The 20,534-nt window shown below is 44.8% G+C and overlaps 1 protein-coding gene across 1 annotated transcript in view; it reads right to left on the reverse strand.

The window, feature by feature from the left end:
- The window catches only part of LOC139935397 (carbohydrate sulfotransferase 15-like), a 42,557-nt gene that overhangs the window by 3,985 nt on the left and 18,038 nt on the right, over nt 1–20,534 (reverse strand). Inside the window, exons 2-6 of the mRNA XM_071929962.1 lie at nt 19,678–20,016; nt 18,419–18,656; nt 13,329–13,403; nt 12,450–12,585; nt 10,478–10,631 (exon numbers count right to left, since the gene is read on the reverse strand). Of these exons, the coding sequence (XP_071786063.1) occupies nt 10,478–10,631; nt 12,450–12,585; nt 13,329–13,403; nt 18,419–18,656; nt 19,678–20,016 (942 nt within the window). The remainder of the gene's footprint in view (nt 1–10,477; nt 10,632–12,449; nt 12,586–13,328; nt 13,404–18,418; nt 18,657–19,677; nt 20,017–20,534) is intronic.

The raw sequence follows: 20,534 nt of genomic DNA on the forward strand, positions 1-20,534 counted from the left end.
TGGTTCAATGATGATATTCGTACAGCGAGAAAGATCTGTCGTCAACTGGAGCGAAAGTGGCGGAAAAATGGCAAATTGGCAATACAACGACAAGAATATCGCAACCAATGTAAAGTAGTTAGGAATTTGATCAACCAGGCAAAGATCATCCATTATTCATCTCAAGTACAAGAATCCTCAGGAGATCAAAAGAAGCTCTTCAAGATAATTGGTAAGTTGTTGCTCAAACCCAAAACCCCTGTCCTTCCATCCACCTACAATGACCAGGACTTAGCAAATGAGTTCCAGAAATTCTTTGTCACCAAGATTTCAGACATCCGCTCATCATTTTCATCAGTCCCTTACAACGTGCCGCAGACATTGCCACATCTTCAACCAGAGTGTAGACTATCTGTGTTTGAGCCTGCCACTGTTGCTGAGATTCAAAGGGTTATTATGAAATCTCCTCCAAAATCCTGTGAGCTGGATCCAGTATCAACATCCATGATAAAGCAAAACATTGATATATTTGTACCCTACATCACTAAGCTTGTAAACGAATCTCTCAGTTTCGGTTGTTTCCCCGATAGCCTCAAAGTTTCCTACATCAGGCCGCTCATCAAGAAACCAAACCTGGACAAGGAGATATTCAAAAACTACAGACCGGTTGCAAACTTAAAATATCTTGGAAAAGTCATCGAACGAGTAGTGTCATCACGTATTTCTGATCACATTCATACTTTCAACCTGTCCGACGTGTTCCAGTCAGCATACAAGCCTTTCCATGGGACCGAGGCTGCACTAGTCCGTGTGAGCAACGATATTCTCTCTTCTATGGACAATGGTAACCTTACAGCACTAGTCCTGCTAGACTTGAGTGCTGCTTTTGACACTGTTGATCATAACATCCTTCTCTCTCGGCTCCAGAATCACCTTGGCATAGAGGACACAGCCCTAGCATGGTGCAAATCGTATCTCCACAACAGAACTCAGCATGTATGTATTGGCACTGCAATATCCGACCCTGTTGTTTTGAACTACTCTGTGCCACAGGGGTCGGTACTCGGCCCGCAGTGGTTTACGCTGTACACTTTACCGATTCGTGACATCATCCTCAAATTTAATCTGAATTACCATGTGTACGCAGACGACACTCAGCTATACATCACGTTTAAATCTTCTCAAGAAAACGCCAATGCATCTATTGCAAGACTTGAGAAATGCATCCAAGAGATTCGACGTTGGACACAACAAAACTTCCTGAAGTTAAATGATGATAAGACAGAGTTCCTTTTATTTGGGTCACGTCAACAGTTAACTAAGGTTTCAGTGCCATACATCTCCATCGGTGATACTCGGATAGCTCCCTCGCTGAAAGCTCGGAACTTGGGGGTTATTTTTGATTCATCGATGACACTTCAGCCACACATCAACAACATTGTTCGTTTATCATCATATCACATCAGGAATATAGGTAAGATTCGCAAGTACTTGGACAAAAATGCCACTGAAAAGGTCATTCACGCATTTGTTACTTCTCGTCTTGACAACGGCAATGCTCTTCTCTACAGTCTTCCTAACAACCAGATTTCCCGACTTCAACGGCTCCAAAATACTGCTGCCCGCATTGTGACACTGTCTAGAAAATCCTGTTCTATCACCCCCATTCTGAAACAACTACACTGGCTCCCTATCTCTCAACGAATCATCTTCAAGCTGATGCTCATTGTCCACAAAGCTCTAAATGGCAAGGCTCCCCACTATATTTCTGAACTGCTTCAAGTTTACACTCCATCAAGGAATCTTCGATCAAGTTCCATGCTTCTCCTCATTGAACCCAAGTCTCGACACTCATGGGGTGACAGGTCTTTTTCTGTAGCCGCGCCACGCATCTGGAACTCTCTACCACTTAATCTTCGATCTTGTCTTTGTACCGCAAAATTCAAGTCTCTTCTCAAAACTTATCTTATGTCACAGGTTTTCAATGACTAATTTTGTTGTGTCTGTTTTTCTTTGTGTTGTGTTTTTGTTTTGTTTTGTTTTGGTTTACTGCGCCTTGAACACCCAGCAGGGTGGATATGTGCGCATTACAAGTCTTATTATTATTATTATTTATTATTAGCATGCTGTGGTAGGCGCCTTGTGGAAGTAAGCATGCTGTGGTAGGGGCCTTGTGGAAGAAAGCATGCTGTGGTAGATGCCTTGTGGAAGTAAGCATGCTGTGGTAGGGACCTTGTGAAAGTAAGCACGCTGTGGTAGGGGCCTTGTGAAAGTAAGCATGCTGTGGTAGATGCCTTGTTGAAGTAAGCATGCTGTAGTAGGGGTCTTGTGGAAGTAAGCATGCTGTGGTAGGGGCCTTGTGGAAGTAAGCATGCTGTGGTAGGGGCCTTGTGGAAGTAAGCATGCTGTGGTAGGGGCTTTGTGGAAGTATTAAAAGCATGCTGTGGTAGGGGCCTTGTGGAAGTTAGCATGCTGTGTGGTAGGGGCCTTGTGGAAGTAAGCATGCTGTGGTAGGGGCCTTGTGGAAGTAAGCATGCTGTGGTAGGGGCCTTGTGGAAGTTAGCATGCTGTGTGGTAGGGGCCTTGTGGAAGTAAGCATGCTGTGGTAGGGGCCTTGTGGATGTTAGCATGCTGTGGTAGGGGCCTTGTGGAAGTAAGCATGCTGTGGTAGGGGCCTTGTGGAAGTTAGCATGCTGTGTGGTAGGGGCCTTGTGGAAGTAAGCATGCTGTGGTAGGGGCCTTGTGGAAGTAAGCATGCTGTGGTAGGGGCCTTGTGGAAGTAAGCATGCTGTGGTAGAGGCCTTGTGGAAGAAAGCATGCTGTAGTAGGGGCCTTGTGGAAGTAAGCATGCTGTGGTAGGGGCCTTGTGGAAAAAAAGCATGCTGTGGTAGGGGCCTTGTGGAAGTAAGCATGCTGTGGTAGGGGCCTTGTGGAAGAAAGCATGCTGTGGTAGATGCCTTGTGGAAGTAAGCATGCTGTGGTAGGGACCTTGTGAAAGTAAGAATGCTGTGGTAGATGCCTTGTTGAAGTAAGCATGCTGTAGTAGGGGCCTTGTGGAAGAAAGCATGCTGTGGTAGGGGCCTTGTGGGAGTAAGCATGCTGTAGTAGGGCCTTGTGGAAGAAAGCATGCTGTCGTAGATGCCTTGTTGAAGTAAGCATGCTGTAGTAGGGCCTTGTGGAAGTAAGCACGCTGTGGTAGGGGCCTTGTGGAAGTAAGCATGCTGTGGTAGGGGCCTTGTGGAAGAAAGCATGCTGTGGTAGGGGCCTTGTGGGAGTAAGCATGCTGTGGTAGGGGCCTTGTGGAAGTAAGCATGCTGTGGTAGGGGCCTTGTGGAAGTAAGTTTGCTGTGGTAGAGGCCTTGTGGAAGTAAGCATGCTGTGTGGTAGGGGCCTTGTGGAAAAAAAGCATGCTGTGGTAGGGGCCTTGTGGAAGTAATCATGCTGTGGTAGGGGCCTTGTGGAAGTTAGCATGCTGTGGTAGGGGCCTTGTGGAAGTAAGCATGCTGTGGTAGGCGCCTTGTGGAAGTAAGCATGCTGTGGTAGGGGCCTTTTGGAAGAAAGCATGCTGTGGTAGATGCCTTGTGGAAGTAAGCATGCTGTGGTAGGGACCTTGTGAAAGTAAGCACGCTGTGGTAGGGGCCTTGTGAAAGTAAGCATGCTGTGGTAGGGGCCTTGTTGAAGTAAGCATGCTGTAGTAGGGGCCTTGTGGAAGTAAGCATGCTGTGGTAGGGGCCTTGTGGAAGTAAGCATGCTGTGGTAGGGGCCTTGTGGAAGTAAGCATGCTGTGGTAGGGGCTTTGTGGAAGTATTAAAAGCATGCTGTGGTAGGGGCCTTGTGGAAGTTAGCATGCTGTGGTAGGGGCCTTGTGGAAGTTAGCATGCTGTGTGGTAGGGGCCTTGTGGAAGTAAGCATGCTGTGGTAGGGGCCTTGTGGATGTTAGCATGCTATGGTAGGGGCCTTGTGGAAGTAAGCATGCTGTGGTAGGGGCCTTGTGGAAGTTAGCATGCTGTGTGGTAGGGGCCTTGTGGAAGTAAGCATGCTGTGGTAGGGCCTTGTGGAAGTAAGCATGCTGTGGTAGGGGCCTTGTGGAAGTAAGCATGCTGTGGTAGAGGCCTTGTGGAAGAAAGCATGCTGTAGTAGGGGCCTTGTGGAAGTAAGCATGCTGTGGTAGGGGCCTTGTGGAAGAAAGCATGCTGTGGTAGGGGCCTTGTGGAAGTAAGCATGCTGTGGTAGGGGCCTTGTGGAAGAAAGCATGCTGTGGTAGGGGCCTTGTGGAAGAAAGCATGCTGTGGTAGGCACCTTGTGGAAGTAAGAATGCTGTGGTAGGGGCCTTGTGGAAGAAAGCATGCTGTGGTAGATGCCCTGTGGAAGTAAGCATGCTGTGGTAGGGACCTTGTGAAAGTAAGCATGCTGTGGTAGATGCCTTGTTGAAGTAAGCATGCTGTAGTAGGGGCCTTGTGGAAGAAAGCATGCTGTGGTAGGGGCCTTGTGGGAGTAAGCATGCTGTGGTAGGGGCCTTGTGGAAGAAAGCATGCTGTGGTAGGGGCCTTGTGGAAGAAAGCATGCTGTGGTAGGCACCTTGTGGAAGTAAGAATGCTGTGGTAGGGGCCTTGTGGAAGAAAGCATGCTGTGGTAGATGCCCTGTGGAAGTAAGCATGCTGTGGTAGGGACCTTGTGAAAGTAAGCATGCTGTGGTAGATGCCTTGTTGAAGTAAGCATGCTGTAGTAGGGCCTTGTGGAAGTAAGCACGCTGTGGTAGGGGCCTTGTGGAAGTAAGCATGCTGTGGTAGGGGCCTTGTGGAAGAAAGCATGCTGTGGTAGGGGCCTTGTGGGAGTAAGCATGCTGTGGCAGGGGCCTTGTGGAAGTAAGCATGCTGTGGTAGGGGCCTTGTGGAAGTAAGTTTGCTGTGGTAGAGGCCTTGTGGAATTAAGCATGCTGTGGTAGGGGCCTTGTGGAAGTAAGCATGCTGTGGTAGGGGCCTTGTGGAAGTAAGCATGCTGTGGTAGGGGCCTTGTGGGAGTATAAGCATGCTGTGGTAGGGGCCTTGTGGACGTAAGCATGCTGTGGTAGGGGCCTTGAGGAAGTAAGCATGCTGTTGTAGGGGCCTTGTGGAAGTAAGCACGCTGTGGTAGGGGCCTTGTGGAAGTAAGCATGCTGTGGTAGGGGCCTTGTTGAAGTAAGCACGCTGTGGTAGGGGCCTTGTGGGAGTAAGCATGCTGTGGTAGGGGCCTTGTGAAAGTAAGCATGCTGTGGTAGGGGCCTTGTGAAGTAGGCATGCTGTGTGGTAGGGGCCTTGTGGAAAAAAAACATGCTGTGGTAGGGGCCTTGTGGAAGTAATCATGCTGTGGTAGGGGCCTTGTGGGGGTAAGCATGCTGTGGTAGGGGCCTTGTGGAAGTAAGCATGCTGTGGTAGGGGCCTTGTGGAAGTAAGCATGCTGTGGTAGGGGCCTTGTGGAAGTAAGCATGCTGTGGTAGGGGCCTTGTGGAAGTAAGCATGCTGTGGTAGGGGCCTTGTGGGAGTAAGCATGCTGTGGTAGGGGCCTTGTGAAAGTAAGCATGCTGTGGTAGGGGCTTGTGAAGTAGGCATGCTGTGTGGTAGGGGCCTTGTGGAAAAAAGCATGCTGTGGTAGGGGCCTTGTGGAAGTAATCATGCTGTGGTAGGGGCCTTGTGGAAGTAAGCACGCTGTGGTAGGGGCCTTGTGGGAGTAAGCATGCTGTGGTAGGGGCCATGTGGAAGTAACCATGCTGTGGTAGGGGCCTTGTGGAAGTAAGCATGCTGTGGCAGGGGCCTTGTGGGAGTAAGCATGTAGTGGTAGGGGCCTTGTGGAAGTAAGCATGCTGTGGCAGGGGCCTTGTGAAAGTAAGCATGCTGTGGTAGGGGCCTTGTGAAGTAGGCATGCTGTGTGGTAGGGGCCTTGTGGAAAAAAAGCATGCTGTGGTAGGGGCCTTGTGGAAGTAAGCATGCCATAGCAGGGGTATTGTGGAATTAAGCATGCTGTGGTAGGGGCCTTGTGGAAGTAAGCATGCTGTGGTATTGGCTTTGGGGAAGTAAGCATGCTGTGGTAGGGGCCTTGTGGAAGTAAGCATGCTGTGTGGTAGGGGCCTTGTGGAAGAAAGCATGCCATAGCAGAGGTATTGTGGAATTAAGCATGCTGTGGTAGGGGCCTTGTGGAAGTAAGCATGCTGTGGTAGGGGCCTTGTGGAAGAAAGCATGCTGTCGTAGATGCCTTGTTGAAGTAAGCATGCTGTAGTAGGGGCCTTGTGGAAGTAAGCATGCTGTGGTATTGGCTTTGGGGAATTAAGCATGCTGTGGTAGGGGCCTTATGGAAGTAAGCATGCTGTGGTAGGGGCCTTGTGGAAGTAAGCATGCTGTGGTAAGGGCCTTGTGGAAATTATCATGCTGTGGTAGGGTCCTTGTGAAAGTAAGCATGCCGTGGTAGGTGCCTTGTGAAAGTAAGCATGCTGTGGCAGGGACCTTGTGAAGTAGGCATGCTGTGTGGTAGGGGCCTTGTGGAAAAAAAGCATGCTGTGGTAGGGGCCTTGTGGAAGTAATCATGCTGTGGTAGGGGCCTTGTGGAAGTAAGCATGCCATAGCAGGGGTATTGTGGAATTAAGCATGCTGTGGTAGGGGCCTTGTGGAAGTAAGCATGCTGTGGTAGAGGCCTTGTGGAAGAAAGCATGCTGTAGTAGGGGCCTTGTGGAAGTAAGCATGCTGTGGTAGGGGCCTTGTGGAAGAAAGCATGCTGTGGTAGGGGCCTTGTGGAAGTAAGCATGCTGTGGTAGGGGCCTTGTGGAAGAAAGCATGCTGTGGTAGGGGCCTTGTGGAAGAAAGCATGCTGTGGTAGGCACCTTGTGGAAGTAAGAATGCTGTGGTAGGGGCCTTGTGGAAGAAAGCATGCTGTGGTAGATGCCCTGTGGAAGTAAGCATGCTGTGGTAGGGACCTTGTGAAAGTAAGCATGCTGTGGTAGATGCCTTGTTGAAGTAAGCATGCTGTAGTAGGGGCCTTGTGGAAGAAAGCATGCTGTGGTAGGGGCCTTGTGGGAGTAAGCATGCTGTGGTAGGGGCCTTGTGGAAGAAAGCATGCTGTGGTAGGGGCCTTGTGGAAGAAAGCATGCTGTGGTAGGCACCTTGTGGAAGTAAGAATGCTGTGGTAGGGGCCTTGTGGAAGAAAGCATGCTGTGGTAGATGCCCTGTGGAAGTAAGCATGCTGTGGTAGGGACCTTGTGAAAGTAAGCATGCTGTGGTAGATGCCTTGTTGAAGTAAGCATGCTGTAGTAGGGCCTTGTGGAAGTAAGCACGCTGTGGTAGGGGCCTTGTGGAAGTAAGCATGCTGTGGTAGGGGCCTTGTGGAAGAAAGCATGCTGTGGTAGGGGCCTTGTGGGAGTAAGCATGCTGTGGCAGGGGCCTTGTGGAAGTAAGCATGCTGTGGTAGGGGCCTTGTGGAAGTAAGTTTGCTGTGGTAGAGGCCTTGTGGAATTAAGCATGCTGTGGTAGGGGCCTTGTGGAAGTAAGCATGCTGTGGTAGGGGCCTTGTGGAAGTAAGCATGCTGTGGTAGGGGCCTTGTGGGAGTATAAGCATGCTGTGGTAGGGGCCTTGTGGACGTAAGCATGCTGTGGTAGGGGCCTTGAGGAAGTAAGCATGCTGTTGTAGGGGCCTTGTGGAAGTAAGCACGCTGTGGTAGGGGCCTTGTGGAAGTAAGCATGCTGTGGTAGGGGCCTTGTTGAAGTAAGCACGCTGTGGTAGGGGCCTTGTGGGAGTAAGCATGCTGTGGTAGGGGCCTTGTGAAAGTAAGCATGCTGTGGTAGGGGCCTTGTGAAGTAGGCATGCTGTGTGGTAGGGGCCTTGTGGAAAAAAAACATGCTGTGGTAGGGGCCTTGTGGAAGTAATCATGCTGTGGTAGGGGCCTTGTGGGGGTAAGCATGCTGTGGTAGGGGCCTTGTGGAAGTAAGCATGCTGTGGTAGGGGCCTTGTGGAAGTAAGCATGCTGTGGTAGGGGCCTTGTGGAAGTAAGCATGCTGTGGTAGGGGCCTTGTGGAAGTAAGCATGCTGTGGTAGGGGCCTTGTGGGAGTAAGCATGCTGTGGTAGGGGCCTTGTGAAAGTAAGCATGCTGTGGTAGGGGCTTGTGAAGTAGGCATGCTGTGTGGTAGGGGCCTTGTGGAAAAAAGCATGCTGTGGTAGGGGCCTTGTGGAAGTAATCATGCTGTGGTAGGGGCCTTGTGGAAGTAAGCACGCTGTGGTAGGGGCCTTGTGGGAGTAAGCATGCTGTGGTAGGGGCCATGTGGAAGTAACCATGCTGTGGTAGGGGCCTTGTGGAAGTAAGCATGCTGTGGCAGGGGCCTTGTGGGAGTAAGCATGTAGTGGTAGGGGCCTTGTGGAAGTAAGCATGCTGTGGCAGGGGCCTTGTGAAAGTAAGCATGCTGTGGTAGGGGCCTTGTGAAGTAGGCATGCTGTGTGGTAGGGGCCTTGTGGAAAAAAAGCATGCTGTGGTAGGGGCCTTGTGGAAGTAAGCATGCCATAGCAGGGGTATTGTGGAATTAAGCATGCTGTGGTAGGGGCCTTGTGGAAGTAAGCATGCTGTGGTATTGGCTTTGGGGAAGTAAGCATGCTGTGGTAGGGGCCTTGTGGAAGTAAGCATGCTGTGTGGTAGGGGCCTTGTGGAAGAAAGCATGCCATAGCAGAGGTATTGTGGAATTAAGCATGCTGTGGTAGGGGCCTTGTGGAAGTAAGCATGCTGTGGTAGGGGCCTTGTGGAAGAAAGCATGCTGTCGTAGATGCCTTGTTGAAGTAAGCATGCTGTAGTAGGGGCCTTGTGGAAGTAAGCATGCTGTGGTATTGGCTTTGGGGAATTAAGCATGCTGTGGTAGGGGCCTTATGGAAGTAAGCATGCTGTGGTAGGGGCCTTGTGGAAGTAAGCATGCTGTGGTAAGGGCCTTGTGGAAATTATCATGCTGTGGTAGGGTCCTTGTGAAAGTAAGCATGCCGTGGTAGGTGCCTTGTGAAAGTAAGCATGCTGTGGCAGGGACCTTGTGAAGTAGGCATGCTGTGTGGTAGGGGCCTTGTGGAAAAAAAGCATGCTGTGGTAGGGGCCTTGTGGAAGTAATCATGCTGTGGTAGGGGCCTTGTGGAAGTAAGCATGCCATAGCAGGGGTATTGTGGAATTAAGCATGCTGTGGTAGGGGCCTTGTGGAAGTAAGCATGCTGTGGTATTGGCTTTGGGGAAGTAAGCATGCTGTGGTATGGGCCTTGTTAAAGTAAGCATGCTGTGTGGTAGGGGCCTTGCGGAAATAAGCATGCCATGGTAGGGTCCTTGTGGAAGTAAAGCGTTCTGTGGTAGGTGCCTTGTGGAACTAAGCATGCTGTGGTAAGGGCCTTGTGGAAGTAAGCATGCTGTGGTATGGGCCTTGTGGAAGTAAGCATGCTGTGGTAGGTGCCTTGTGGAATTAAGCATGCTGTGGCAGGGACCTTGTGAAGTAGGCATGCTGTGGAAAGGGCCTTGTGGAATCAAGCATGCTGTGGAAGGACCCTTGTGGAAGTAAGCATGCTGTGGTAGAGGCCTTGTGGAAGTAAGCATGCTGTGAAAGAGCTTTATATGATTTTGCCTTTTTTTCTCTTCTTTTTTGACGTTGTGTGTCCGTTTATAAGTGCTCAGGCCAGAAATGTGGCTGTTATGCCTACTAGCACTCACCACCTGCCCTCACTTTCCCAAACGTGGATGGATTCAGTTCTCTGTTTCATGTATTCGCAGCAGGTTTACAGACAGTGTATTTAGCTGCAATTTTTACTAGTGAACTTATTGTGTCTTTGATGATAATGGTGCCTTTGAATGAGCACTACATTGACGAAACGTGGACGATAACGTATGACCTTACCTATCACACCCATGTACCAATTTATTTCAGAAAACAGAAAACAAAGAGTTAACGCCAGTTTAAATTTATTAAATAATTACAACTTCTGGAAAAATTTAATCAACATTTCGTTTTTCATAAAAAGCTGATTTTTGTTGGAGGATACTTGCATGTAAAATGTCCTCGCAGTTATTACAAAACATATTTTGGTACTTATCTAAAAGATGTATATTCGTTGAGTTGTAAAAGTTACTGGACACTATTGGTAATCGTCAAAAACTAAGTTATTATTCACAGTTGGCGTGTCTCATCATGTACGCAATAACAAACCCGTGAAACTTTGAGCTCAATCGTTCGTCGAAGTTACGAGATATTAATAATAAAAAAAAACTTGTCGCACCATGGTGACACGAAGTTGTGTGCTTTCAGATGCTTGATTTCGAGATCTCAAATTCTAAATCTAAGGTCTCGAAACCAAATTCGTGGAAAATACGTCACTTCAGAGGTAGCTGTTTCTCACAATTGTTTATACTATCAACCTCTCCCCATTACTCGTAATCAAGAAAGTTTTTATCATAATAATTATTTTGAGTAATTATACCAATAGTGTCCACTGCCTTTAACAGAATTACTTGTGAATCTTTACCCCTGTGTCCGGACGATACGCACACGTCCTGTTGTCTTTTGTTGCTTGGCATAACTTAAACAGATTAAGCTCCTGCACGACTTGGCTGTGGAACACTGACGGCCCCTGGGAATCATGAGCGGGCCTTCCCATGAATCTGAATCTAGAGTACGACCTTCCACAAGAGAGTCAAAAGAAAAGCAAAACAAGAGTGTTTTTTTTTCTTTTTGTTTGCTATATTTTGTATTATTTTGGAAATACTTAAGATTTTGTGAAAGATAAGGTTGTCACATACAACCTAATGAAACTGAAGTTAATGGAGTACATAGACTTGGTTCCAAATATGCGATTTAGTTTTCAGCTTTTAGTCCACCTGATAAACCAATACATTATTACCTGAAATATCGCCTTTATGTTAGACTAGCGGGATGCCGCATCCCGCTAGGTACCATTGTGTATAAAATGCCGCAAATGTAGCGTTGTGTACGGGGGGGGGGGGTGCTCTTGGAGGCGTGGGTCACAACACAAATCACCGTGGTTTTGTGAAATCGTATGCACTTGCCCTTTTTTCTGTTTCTCATTATTGTCGATCTCCCCATCCATAATTTCCAATTTGCCGCGCGGGTCCCGCTAGTGGTTCTTTCCCAGGCCCGTTTATTTCCAGTTACGTTTTTTGTCCACGTTCAATGTACTACTTTCTTAGTCCGTATCGTCTATAAGTCTTTTTTCCCCTTTCCCGTAGGCCTATACCCCCAGCCCCGTTAAAAGTTGTTTGCCATTCCTCCCAGCACACACTGTGCGCAAAGGGACCACAGAGTGGGCCCCAGGTGACACTATGCGCAAAGGGACCACGGAGTGGACCCGGTGTGGCGGTTTCAACTTTCCGCTGTGTTCAGTTTTCCGAATGACCAAATACGGTAGCATTAGGTCATGCGATGCCTGCGCACAGCAAGCGAAGGTAGTCCATTTTTAGTGCCGTATTGAGTCATCCGTTACCCTCCGGTAGCTGTCATGGCGGCGTCCACGAGTCGAGTACAACTAGCGGCAATAGCGTGGATCGTATGAGTTTTTTTATGCAAGCAGAGTGTGACCTGCCTAAAGTTGTACCCATGAATACATGTAAAGATGGGGCAAGAGATTATGTGACTACAAAAAAAAGAATTGGAATATAAACAATTTGGGGTCATTGCTGAGAGAACTATACAGTACTCGCCAGGGTACTCTCGCGGCGGGTATCTGACAGGTCACCCGGAAAACTGAACACGCCGGAAAGCTAAAACCGTTCGAACAACGTGCTGGTATGTCCGACTACGTCACCCGGAAAACTGAACACGGCGAAGACTGAAACCGCCACACCGGGACACACTAGGCGCAAAGGGAACATAGAGTGGGCCCCAGGACACACTGTGCGCAAAGGGACCACAGAGTGGGCCCCAGGTCACACTAGGCGCACTGAGACCACGGAGTGGGCCCGGGACATACTAGGCGCAAAGGGACCACAGAGTGGGCCCCAGGTCACACTAGGCGCACTGAGACCACGGAGTGGGCCCGGGACATACTAGGCGCAAAGGGAACACAGAGTGGGCCCCAGGTCACACTAGGCGCACTGAGACCACGGAGTGGGCCCGGGACACACTAGGCGCAAAGGGACCACAGAGTGGTGATGAACCCGTATACTGAGTGCATTCGATTAGCTTTCATTTTTACACATGGTTGTACCCGCAAGTCTACAGAGTGGGCCCCAGGTCACACTATGCGCAAAGGGACCACGGAGTGGGCCCGGGACACACTAGGCGCAAAGGGACCACAGAGTGGTGATGAACCCGTATACTGAGTGCATTCGATTAGCTTTCATTTTTACACATGGTTGTACCCGCAAGTCTACTATTTATATTTTTAATTATAGTTACTCTTATTCTTCACACCGTGCAAATCTTCAAACACCATTAGATATGGATGACATTTTAAGTTTCCAATTGAATCCTACACCCACCTTTGAACAGGATCTCGAAATGTGACAATTATCTTTGAGTTTGGCAAGACTGCGTGAATAAATTCTGCATTAACATGTGAAGGACCAACTTCAGATAATCCCCTTGTTTCAAAGAACGTCGCAGCCGAAGAGTCTCCTAAAAAGAGAACGAGCCAAGGTTCAGAAGACATTTTTTAGGTTTGATTGGGGGAGTTTTCCAACTAAGGACCTTTCCCCAACCGGAGAGTCTTTTGTCCTCTTGTGGTATAGGTTCCCGGTTTGAATGTGTATAGCTACTTTCACACACATACTAGAGGACACCTATTGTACTTTCTGTTGTTCCTGTATTGAAGCAATCCCCATTGGTTTTGTACCCAACTTACTAGTGAGGACACCTGAAAACAAAGAACCGTGAACAAAGAAAAGTGAGGACCTATTGTCTCTTTTGTTAATTAATGTCCTCGGAGGGTAGGCAATACAAACACACACCCACAAACGCACACACATGTTATGTTGTTACTTTCCAGTGTTTAGACATCTTTTTTATAAATCTTAGCTGTGTCTTCTTGTATACAGACTTCCTTAATATTGTGACATTTTGTTTTCTGTGTTCACTTTTGTTCTCAGTCTCGACATGGTCTCGATAAGGTGGCAAATATGTTCACTCCCCAGAAAGATGAGCTGGTCCAAGAGGCAGATTAACCTATAAAGAATGCACTTCTTGTGGACCCCCCCCCCCCTACATTTCCCTGTGGGTAACTGTTGGTCGTATTACTACCTCAGGCTTCGGAAAGTAATAACACATAATTCCACAGTGTCATAACTAGACCTGTTTGTTTTGGGAGCAAGGGGGCGTAAAAGATGGAAGAGCAAAGCAAACACACAATTATGTATACAAACCCGTGATCATCATGGAGTCCGAACCTTTCCAATGCTTTGCTCCGTTGATTTGTCTAAGGTATTTACGTAGGCTCACTGAAATTATAAACAATCGCTATAAAAAACATAATATTTTATTTAAATGAGTTTATGTAGTATTTATTGTTTTACATTTGCTTTAAAGACAGTGGACACCGGTTAGTAGACCAGCCAAACTTTAAAAAGTGCTCTAGAAAAAAAGAAAAAACGGCATAGATTGTTAATGGCTGGCATCCATGCTAGATGTATGGATCATAGGCTCGGGAAGACGATTAGGGTGGATGCCCAGCTTAATTTTGAATTTTAAGGTCATTTTGGGGTAAAAAGGTCAAAAAAGGTCAAAAATCAATATTTTCAAAATTTGTGTCAAATTTATTCACATTTGATAGATCTATCCATAAAATGTATTTTTAACTTTATGTTGATACTACAAACCTATGTAATTAACGTATAAACTTTGACCTTGTGTACAAATGTATAGCAAAACGAAGTGTAAAAGTGTGAATATCTTGAAAAGGGTACATTTTGAGTACACCAATTGTTTTTGCACTCCCCATCCTCATTGGTGCATATATTGGTTTCAAACAACTTTTTTTGAAAGGTAAATATACCCAGGCAGTTTTTGAGAAAAAAAAATTCAAATACCACCTTCATGTGGGGTCTTAACGACTCATTTTAAGGTCAAAATTTCAAATAAGGCAAAAAATTTGCATTTTTTAAATTTTCACAAAATTTGACCCCAAGTGATAGATCTATCTATAAAATGTATTTTACGTTAATGTTGATATGCCAAACGTATGTAATTAACAAATAAACTTTGACCTTGTACACAAACGTATAGCAAAGCAAAACGTAAAAATGTGATTATCTTGAAAAGTGTACATTTTTAGTATACAAGCTTTTTTTGCACTCAATGGTGCATTTATGTGTTTCAAACAACTTTCTTTTGAAAGGTTAATGTACCCAGGCAGTTTTTGAAAAAAAAAATTACTCAAATACCACCTTCGTGTAAGGTCATATTGAGGTCAAAAAGTGCCAAAAATTTCAAAATTTAATTTTATTTTATTTTTTCGCCAAATTTTACCCCAGGCGGCAGATCTATCCATAAAAAAATAGTTTCATCATCAAAATGACATGCCAAGTCTGTGGAATTATGAGTTAATCCTTTGTCTTGTACACAAACGTATAGGAAAATTAAATCTTAAATTGCAATTTTCTCAAAAAGTGCGTATCTTGAGCATAATACAGTGTTTTTGCACTTTCTATCCCAGCAATGCATATAAATGTTTGAAAACAACTTTTTTTGTGAAAGGTCAATATACCAAGGCAGTTTTTAGTTTAAACTAAATTCATTTTACACCTTCCTCATTGGTAAATTGAAACAAGAAATGCGTATGCTGATTCATGCAATTAGTTTGATATAGTAGTTGTATAGTTTGACGTGCTCAAAAAATGCATGTTTATATCAAAGTTATTTTAACACTCCCAATCTTTCCAAGTACATGATGTACGCAGTTAAATACACAACTTTTATTAGTGAATTAACAAAGTTGAACATTCTCTTTGCAGTAAAATGTTTTGTTTTCCTAGGTAGGCCTATACATTGTAGCTACGATGGGGGTAGGGGGTATCGTGCAGTGATACATTGTATACTTTCTTATCTGGAGTGCCGTTAGTCATAGCTAAGTCCAGAGCTACATGTAACCAGGCACACCAAAACCACCACAGCTTGACATACTTTTATGTCAAGTTTCTTTGATGAAAGAATTCTCACTACTCTTCAGGCACTAGCAGACAGCAATGACAATCTCATCACTTTGATCAATCAGTTTGTGGGCATAACACAGGTCAGAAACATACCACCATCACAGTTGCCTGGCCACTATACACATCAGGAAGAAATGAACTTAAACGGGCAAGTCCAAAGTTTGAGATTTAAATCTTTTTCAAGGGAGGACTACGTCTGTTAAACAAATTCAACAAGCACTCTAGAAATCCAAACTCCCAACTGTGGTATCATTACATTGTGATGGTGGAGATTGAGATCCAGGACTCGGAAAGACAGATACTTGATCACCAATCTGGGAGCTTTTTCCGTAATGCTGCCGTCCCCATCATCTATGACCACAGTAACTTTGATCGATAGGGATGTGTTCATCTGGCAGATATGAAACTCCTCAAGAAGACAGAGATGTTGATGATGTTTAGAAGCTTTCATAACAAACCGTAAGATTTGATGTGTTCCGACTAAACCCACTCCGATGACACAGACTCTGATATTGTGAGAGAGGTACCACTGGTATCTTTGACAACAAAAGACATTGCACCAGTTGATGTGGTAAAGTGATCTTCTAACAACTCCAGATCATGGAACGCAGTATATAATAACCATCTGGAAGCACCGTTTGCTTCAAGAAACTGATGGTTTTAGTGACGCCCTGAAGAAAATATTGCGCAAAAACTTTCTCTGATCTGTACAATGCAAATGTTTCAAACAAATGAATTATGTACGGTACAAAAGCCTATCAAAACGGACAGAAAGGTACTGCAACAATTGCTCAATGCTGCCACTGGAACCTACAACCTGGTCTTGATCGCTAGATTGGAGAGGGCTCCACCAAGGCAGTGACACAGTCAAAGAGAATGGGAAAGAAAAAGCCAATTCGAAAGTTCATCGATAGACCGGGGTTCCACTCCTACACGTCAGGTATGGGCTATTGAACAAACCTAATCTCAAGTTCTTGTCAGACGTTTTTGTAGAAAGGGCAAGGGTCTACTGGAAAGATGAGGAATAGTACAGGCGGGGGTTCCTTTATGTTACGGAAGCCACGGTCCTTTAGGAGAGATGACGTTTTGAGGACACCTTAGCAGGCTGACACCTGGTTGATGCTCCATGCATAGAGGCAGTAAATGAAGGATAAGAGTGATTTGCAGGTGGAGAAATGTCACTTTTGTGTGTTCAACAAAAGCGTCAGAAACTTGGAAATATATGCACATTAATTACCCGATACGTGCAGTAACTGAGAGACTTGCCAACCTGTAAGGCAGCTTACATGCTCTTAAATGATGCGACACAGCCTCTCCTACATGACCATTGGGAAAAGAAAGTCTCCGAAAAGCAAAGTTAATATGTGTCAAAGGAATCGGCCGTAATGGAGAACTTGCTCTCATTGAGCAGTTTTGGTAACACTTGTGCACCTTGGTATAAAATCATCAACCTTGTCAGGCTCCAACTCTTTGGTAAATAAGGCGAATAAGTGTCTGGAGATGTTACCGCCAACAAGAGATGCACTGAAACTTCACACAGCATAAACTAGGAATACATGGACGTCTCATCTCTCACACTGACACAGACACTCATGAGCTTAAAAGAAAGAGTGGGGTTACCTGGAAGACTACCCCTATCTCAGATGCTTGATTTGAGCTAGTTTTATTAGGGTGCAAATCAAAGGGCACCAAGTCAAACTGTAAAACTATGTCAAACTGTTCTGCGTGAATAGCATACAAGTACCTTTTTGTTTCATTTTACCACATAAGAAAGTTTGATATGATTTTTTGTAATGCCTTGGTATATTGACCTTTCAAAAAAAAGAAGGTGTTTTCAAACAATTATATGCATTGCTGGGATAGGAAGTGCAAAACACCGTATTATGCTCAAGATACGCACTTTTTGAGAAAATTGCAATTTAAGATTAAATTTTCCTACACGTTTGTGTACAAGACAAAAGATTAACTCATAATTTCACAGACTTGGCATGTCAATTTAATGATGAAACTATATTAAACGGATAGATCTGCCGCCTGGGGTAAAATTAGGCGCAAAAAATCAAAAAAATTAAATTTTGACATTTTTGGCACTTTTTGACCTCAAAATGACCTTACACGAAGGTGGTATTTGATTTTTTTTTTTTTTTTCTTCAAAACGTCCTGGGTACATCAACCTTTCCAAAAAAAGTTGTTTGAAATATATAATATGCACCAATGAGCTGGGGAGTGCAAAAAAAGCTGGTATACTAAAAATGTACACTTTTCAAGATAATCACACTTTTACGTTTTGCTTTGCTATACGTTTGTGTACAAGGTCAATGTTTATCCGTTAATTACATACGTTTAACATATCAACATTAACGTAAAATACATTTTATTGAGAGATCTATCACTTGGGGTCAAATTTTGTGAAAATTAAAAAAATGCAAAATTTTGCCTTATTTGAAATTTTGACCTTAAAATGAGTCGTTAAGACCCCCACATGAAGGTAGTATTTGAATTATTTTTTTTCTCAAAAACTGCCTGGGTATATTTACCTTTCAAAAAAAGTTGTTTGAAACCAATATATGCACCAATGAGGATGGGGAGTGCAAAAACAATTGGTGTACTCAAAATGTACCCTTTTCACACTTTTTCACTTCGTTTTGCTATACATTTGTGCACAAGGTCAAAGTTTATACGTTAGTTACATAGGTTTGTAGTATCAACATAAGATTAAAAATACTTTTTATGGATAGATCTATCAAATGTGAATAAATTTGACACAAATTTTGAAAATATTGATTTTTGACCTTTTTTGACCTTTTTACCCCAAAATGAACTTAAAATTCAAAATCAAGCTGGGCATCCACCCTAATCGTCTTCCCGAGCCCATGATCCATACATCTAGCATGGATGCCAGCCATTAACAAACTATGCCGTCCTAAGTGTAATTTCACACTTTGGCTGGCTTACTAGGTGGTAATTACTCAAAATATTTATTAGCATAAAACCTTACTTGGTAACGAGTAATGGGGGTGCTGTTGATAATACAAAACACTGTTAGAAACGGCTCCCTCTCAAGTGATGTGACTGAAATCTGTTACGTGAATCCCGTCTAAATGAGTCTATTCACGGTTAGCCTGAACATCTGACGTCACAACACTTCGAGGCTCCTGAATAACGCCATCAGAGTGTGGCGTCAAAGTGTGACGTCAACTGTTCAAGAAGCCGTCTTACAACCTCTACCCAAGGGTGCCTTATACCCGAATTACGTCATGATTACGGTCAGTTTTGAAAACAATTTCACCTGATTAGAAACTTACTTCCAGTGAAACGTCTTCTGGTCCACCAGTGTGGCTCCTTGGCAGCAGGTCTAACGATCTGGGGATGCTTATGCAACTTGGTATGGATGTCAGTGGTACCACACTTTGGCATACCGGCCAGAAAGAAGTACGGTAGACACATGAGGGGAGATGACGTACCACCCTTATCAGAGAGTTGAGACCGCCAGCAAGGATTTTTAAATTCAGGAAGAAATGTTACCGGCACCGCATCGAAGACCTATTTGTCAAGAAAACAAAATCAGATGGTAAGATAGCGCAAGTCAAGACTTTGTCTTGATTAGCAACACTCGATGACGCTGTCTCAGAAGTATTGTGTCTCCCATATGGACGTTGGTGCTCGATACGGAGCTTGGTGCCCCCCCCCCCCCCTCCCTTCACCCCACACACAGGCATGCCTTAATATGTCCCCATCATTCATCTTTAGTGGATCTTAGTGTGTTAAAATACGGGAACAATGAGGGATACACAAAATGCCGCATGGGGACAGAATCTCTGGGGTGGTCACACATTAACCATAGAGGGCTGGGTCTGGAGCCCCCCCCCCGCTCAGAACCAATTGCCCCTCCCCTAAGTCAGATCGAACAATATAATGACAATAATAGTTTGATACATTAAATAGCCCACGCCCCATTATGTCTCCTCTGAAGACAAAAGTACGTCTTCGCTCTGGGCTTTATACTTATGTGTTGATAGTAGTTCCGGAAAAAACTTGTTTAAGTTTGATTTGTTTTATAATTTGCTATCACTGTGTGACTTGCAATCTTTATCCAAGTGGACATTTCATAAACAGTAAGATGTCATGATTATTAAAGACACTGGACACTATTGGTAATTGTCAAAGATCACATTGTCGCTTGATGTATCTCAACATATACATAAAATAACAAACCTGTGAAAATTTAAGTTCAATCGGTCATCGAAGTTGCGAGATAATAATCAAATTAAAAAACACCCCTGTCACACCATGGTCACCGAAGTTGTGTGCTTTCAGGTGGTTGATTTCGAGACAAAACATTCTAAATCTCAGGTGTCGAAATCAAATTCGTGGAAAATTACTTCTTTCTCAAAAACTTCTTCACTTCAGAGGGAGCCGTTTCTCACAATGTTTTATACATCAACCTCCCCCATTACTCGTCACCAAGTAAGGTTTTATGCTAATAATTATTTTGAGTAATTACCAATATAGCCACTGCCTTTAATAACAATCCATATTATATGGATTATGCCAATTGACTCACATTTGACGCAAATTCATAAAGACTCTTCGAAATATTCCTGGAACTGATTGTCTTGTGTCCGTCATTGCTGTCGTATTTCCGCTCGCGGTTGTTTGACTCACTGTCCGATTCAGTTTTTGATGACCCTTCGTTGGTCATCACCTCTGACATGTGAAGTTGTTTAGTCGTCGTCACCTCTGACATGTGAAGCTGTTTAGTCGTCGTCACCTCTGACATGTGAAGCTGTTTAGTAGTCTGTAGATCGTTATGAGCTCTCGGCCAAAGCTTGATAGGAAACTGCATCTCTAACAAGAGAAGCAACGACCCAACGATGTAAACGGCAACCAAGTAATTCCGTCGCTGAAACAATAAAGAAAACATACGTTCAATGGAAATGTTTCTAACGAGTAGGAAAGCCCGGTTCATACTTCCTGCGAATGCGAATGCCAAGTGAATGCTGACGTCACTTGGCTGCCCTCGCAGCGAATGTACGAAGGAGTTGAGCAAAAGTCAACTGATGCAAATTTTCCTTGAGAATTTGTGACGTCAAAATTCGCTTCGCATTCGTATTTTGCAGGAAGTGTGAGCCGGGTTTAAAGGCAGTGGACAGTATTGGTAATTACTCAAAATAATTATTAGCATAAAATATTACTTGGTCACGAGTAATTGGGAGAGGTTGATAGTATAAAACATTGTGAGAAACGGCTCCCTCTGAACCGATGTAGTTTTCGAGAAAGAAGTAATTTTCCACGAATTTGATTTCGAGACCTCAGGTTTAGAACTTTGAGGTCTCGAAATCAATCATTATGAAAGCACACAACTTCGTGTGCCAAGGATGTTTTCTCTTTTATTATTATCTCGCAACTTCAACGACCAAT

This window comes from Asterias amurensis, chromosome 3, assembly GCF_032118995.1.
Source record: "Asterias amurensis chromosome 3, ASM3211899v1".
Lineage (NCBI taxonomy): Eukaryota > Metazoa > Echinodermata > Asteroidea > Forcipulatida > Asteriidae > Asterias > Asterias amurensis.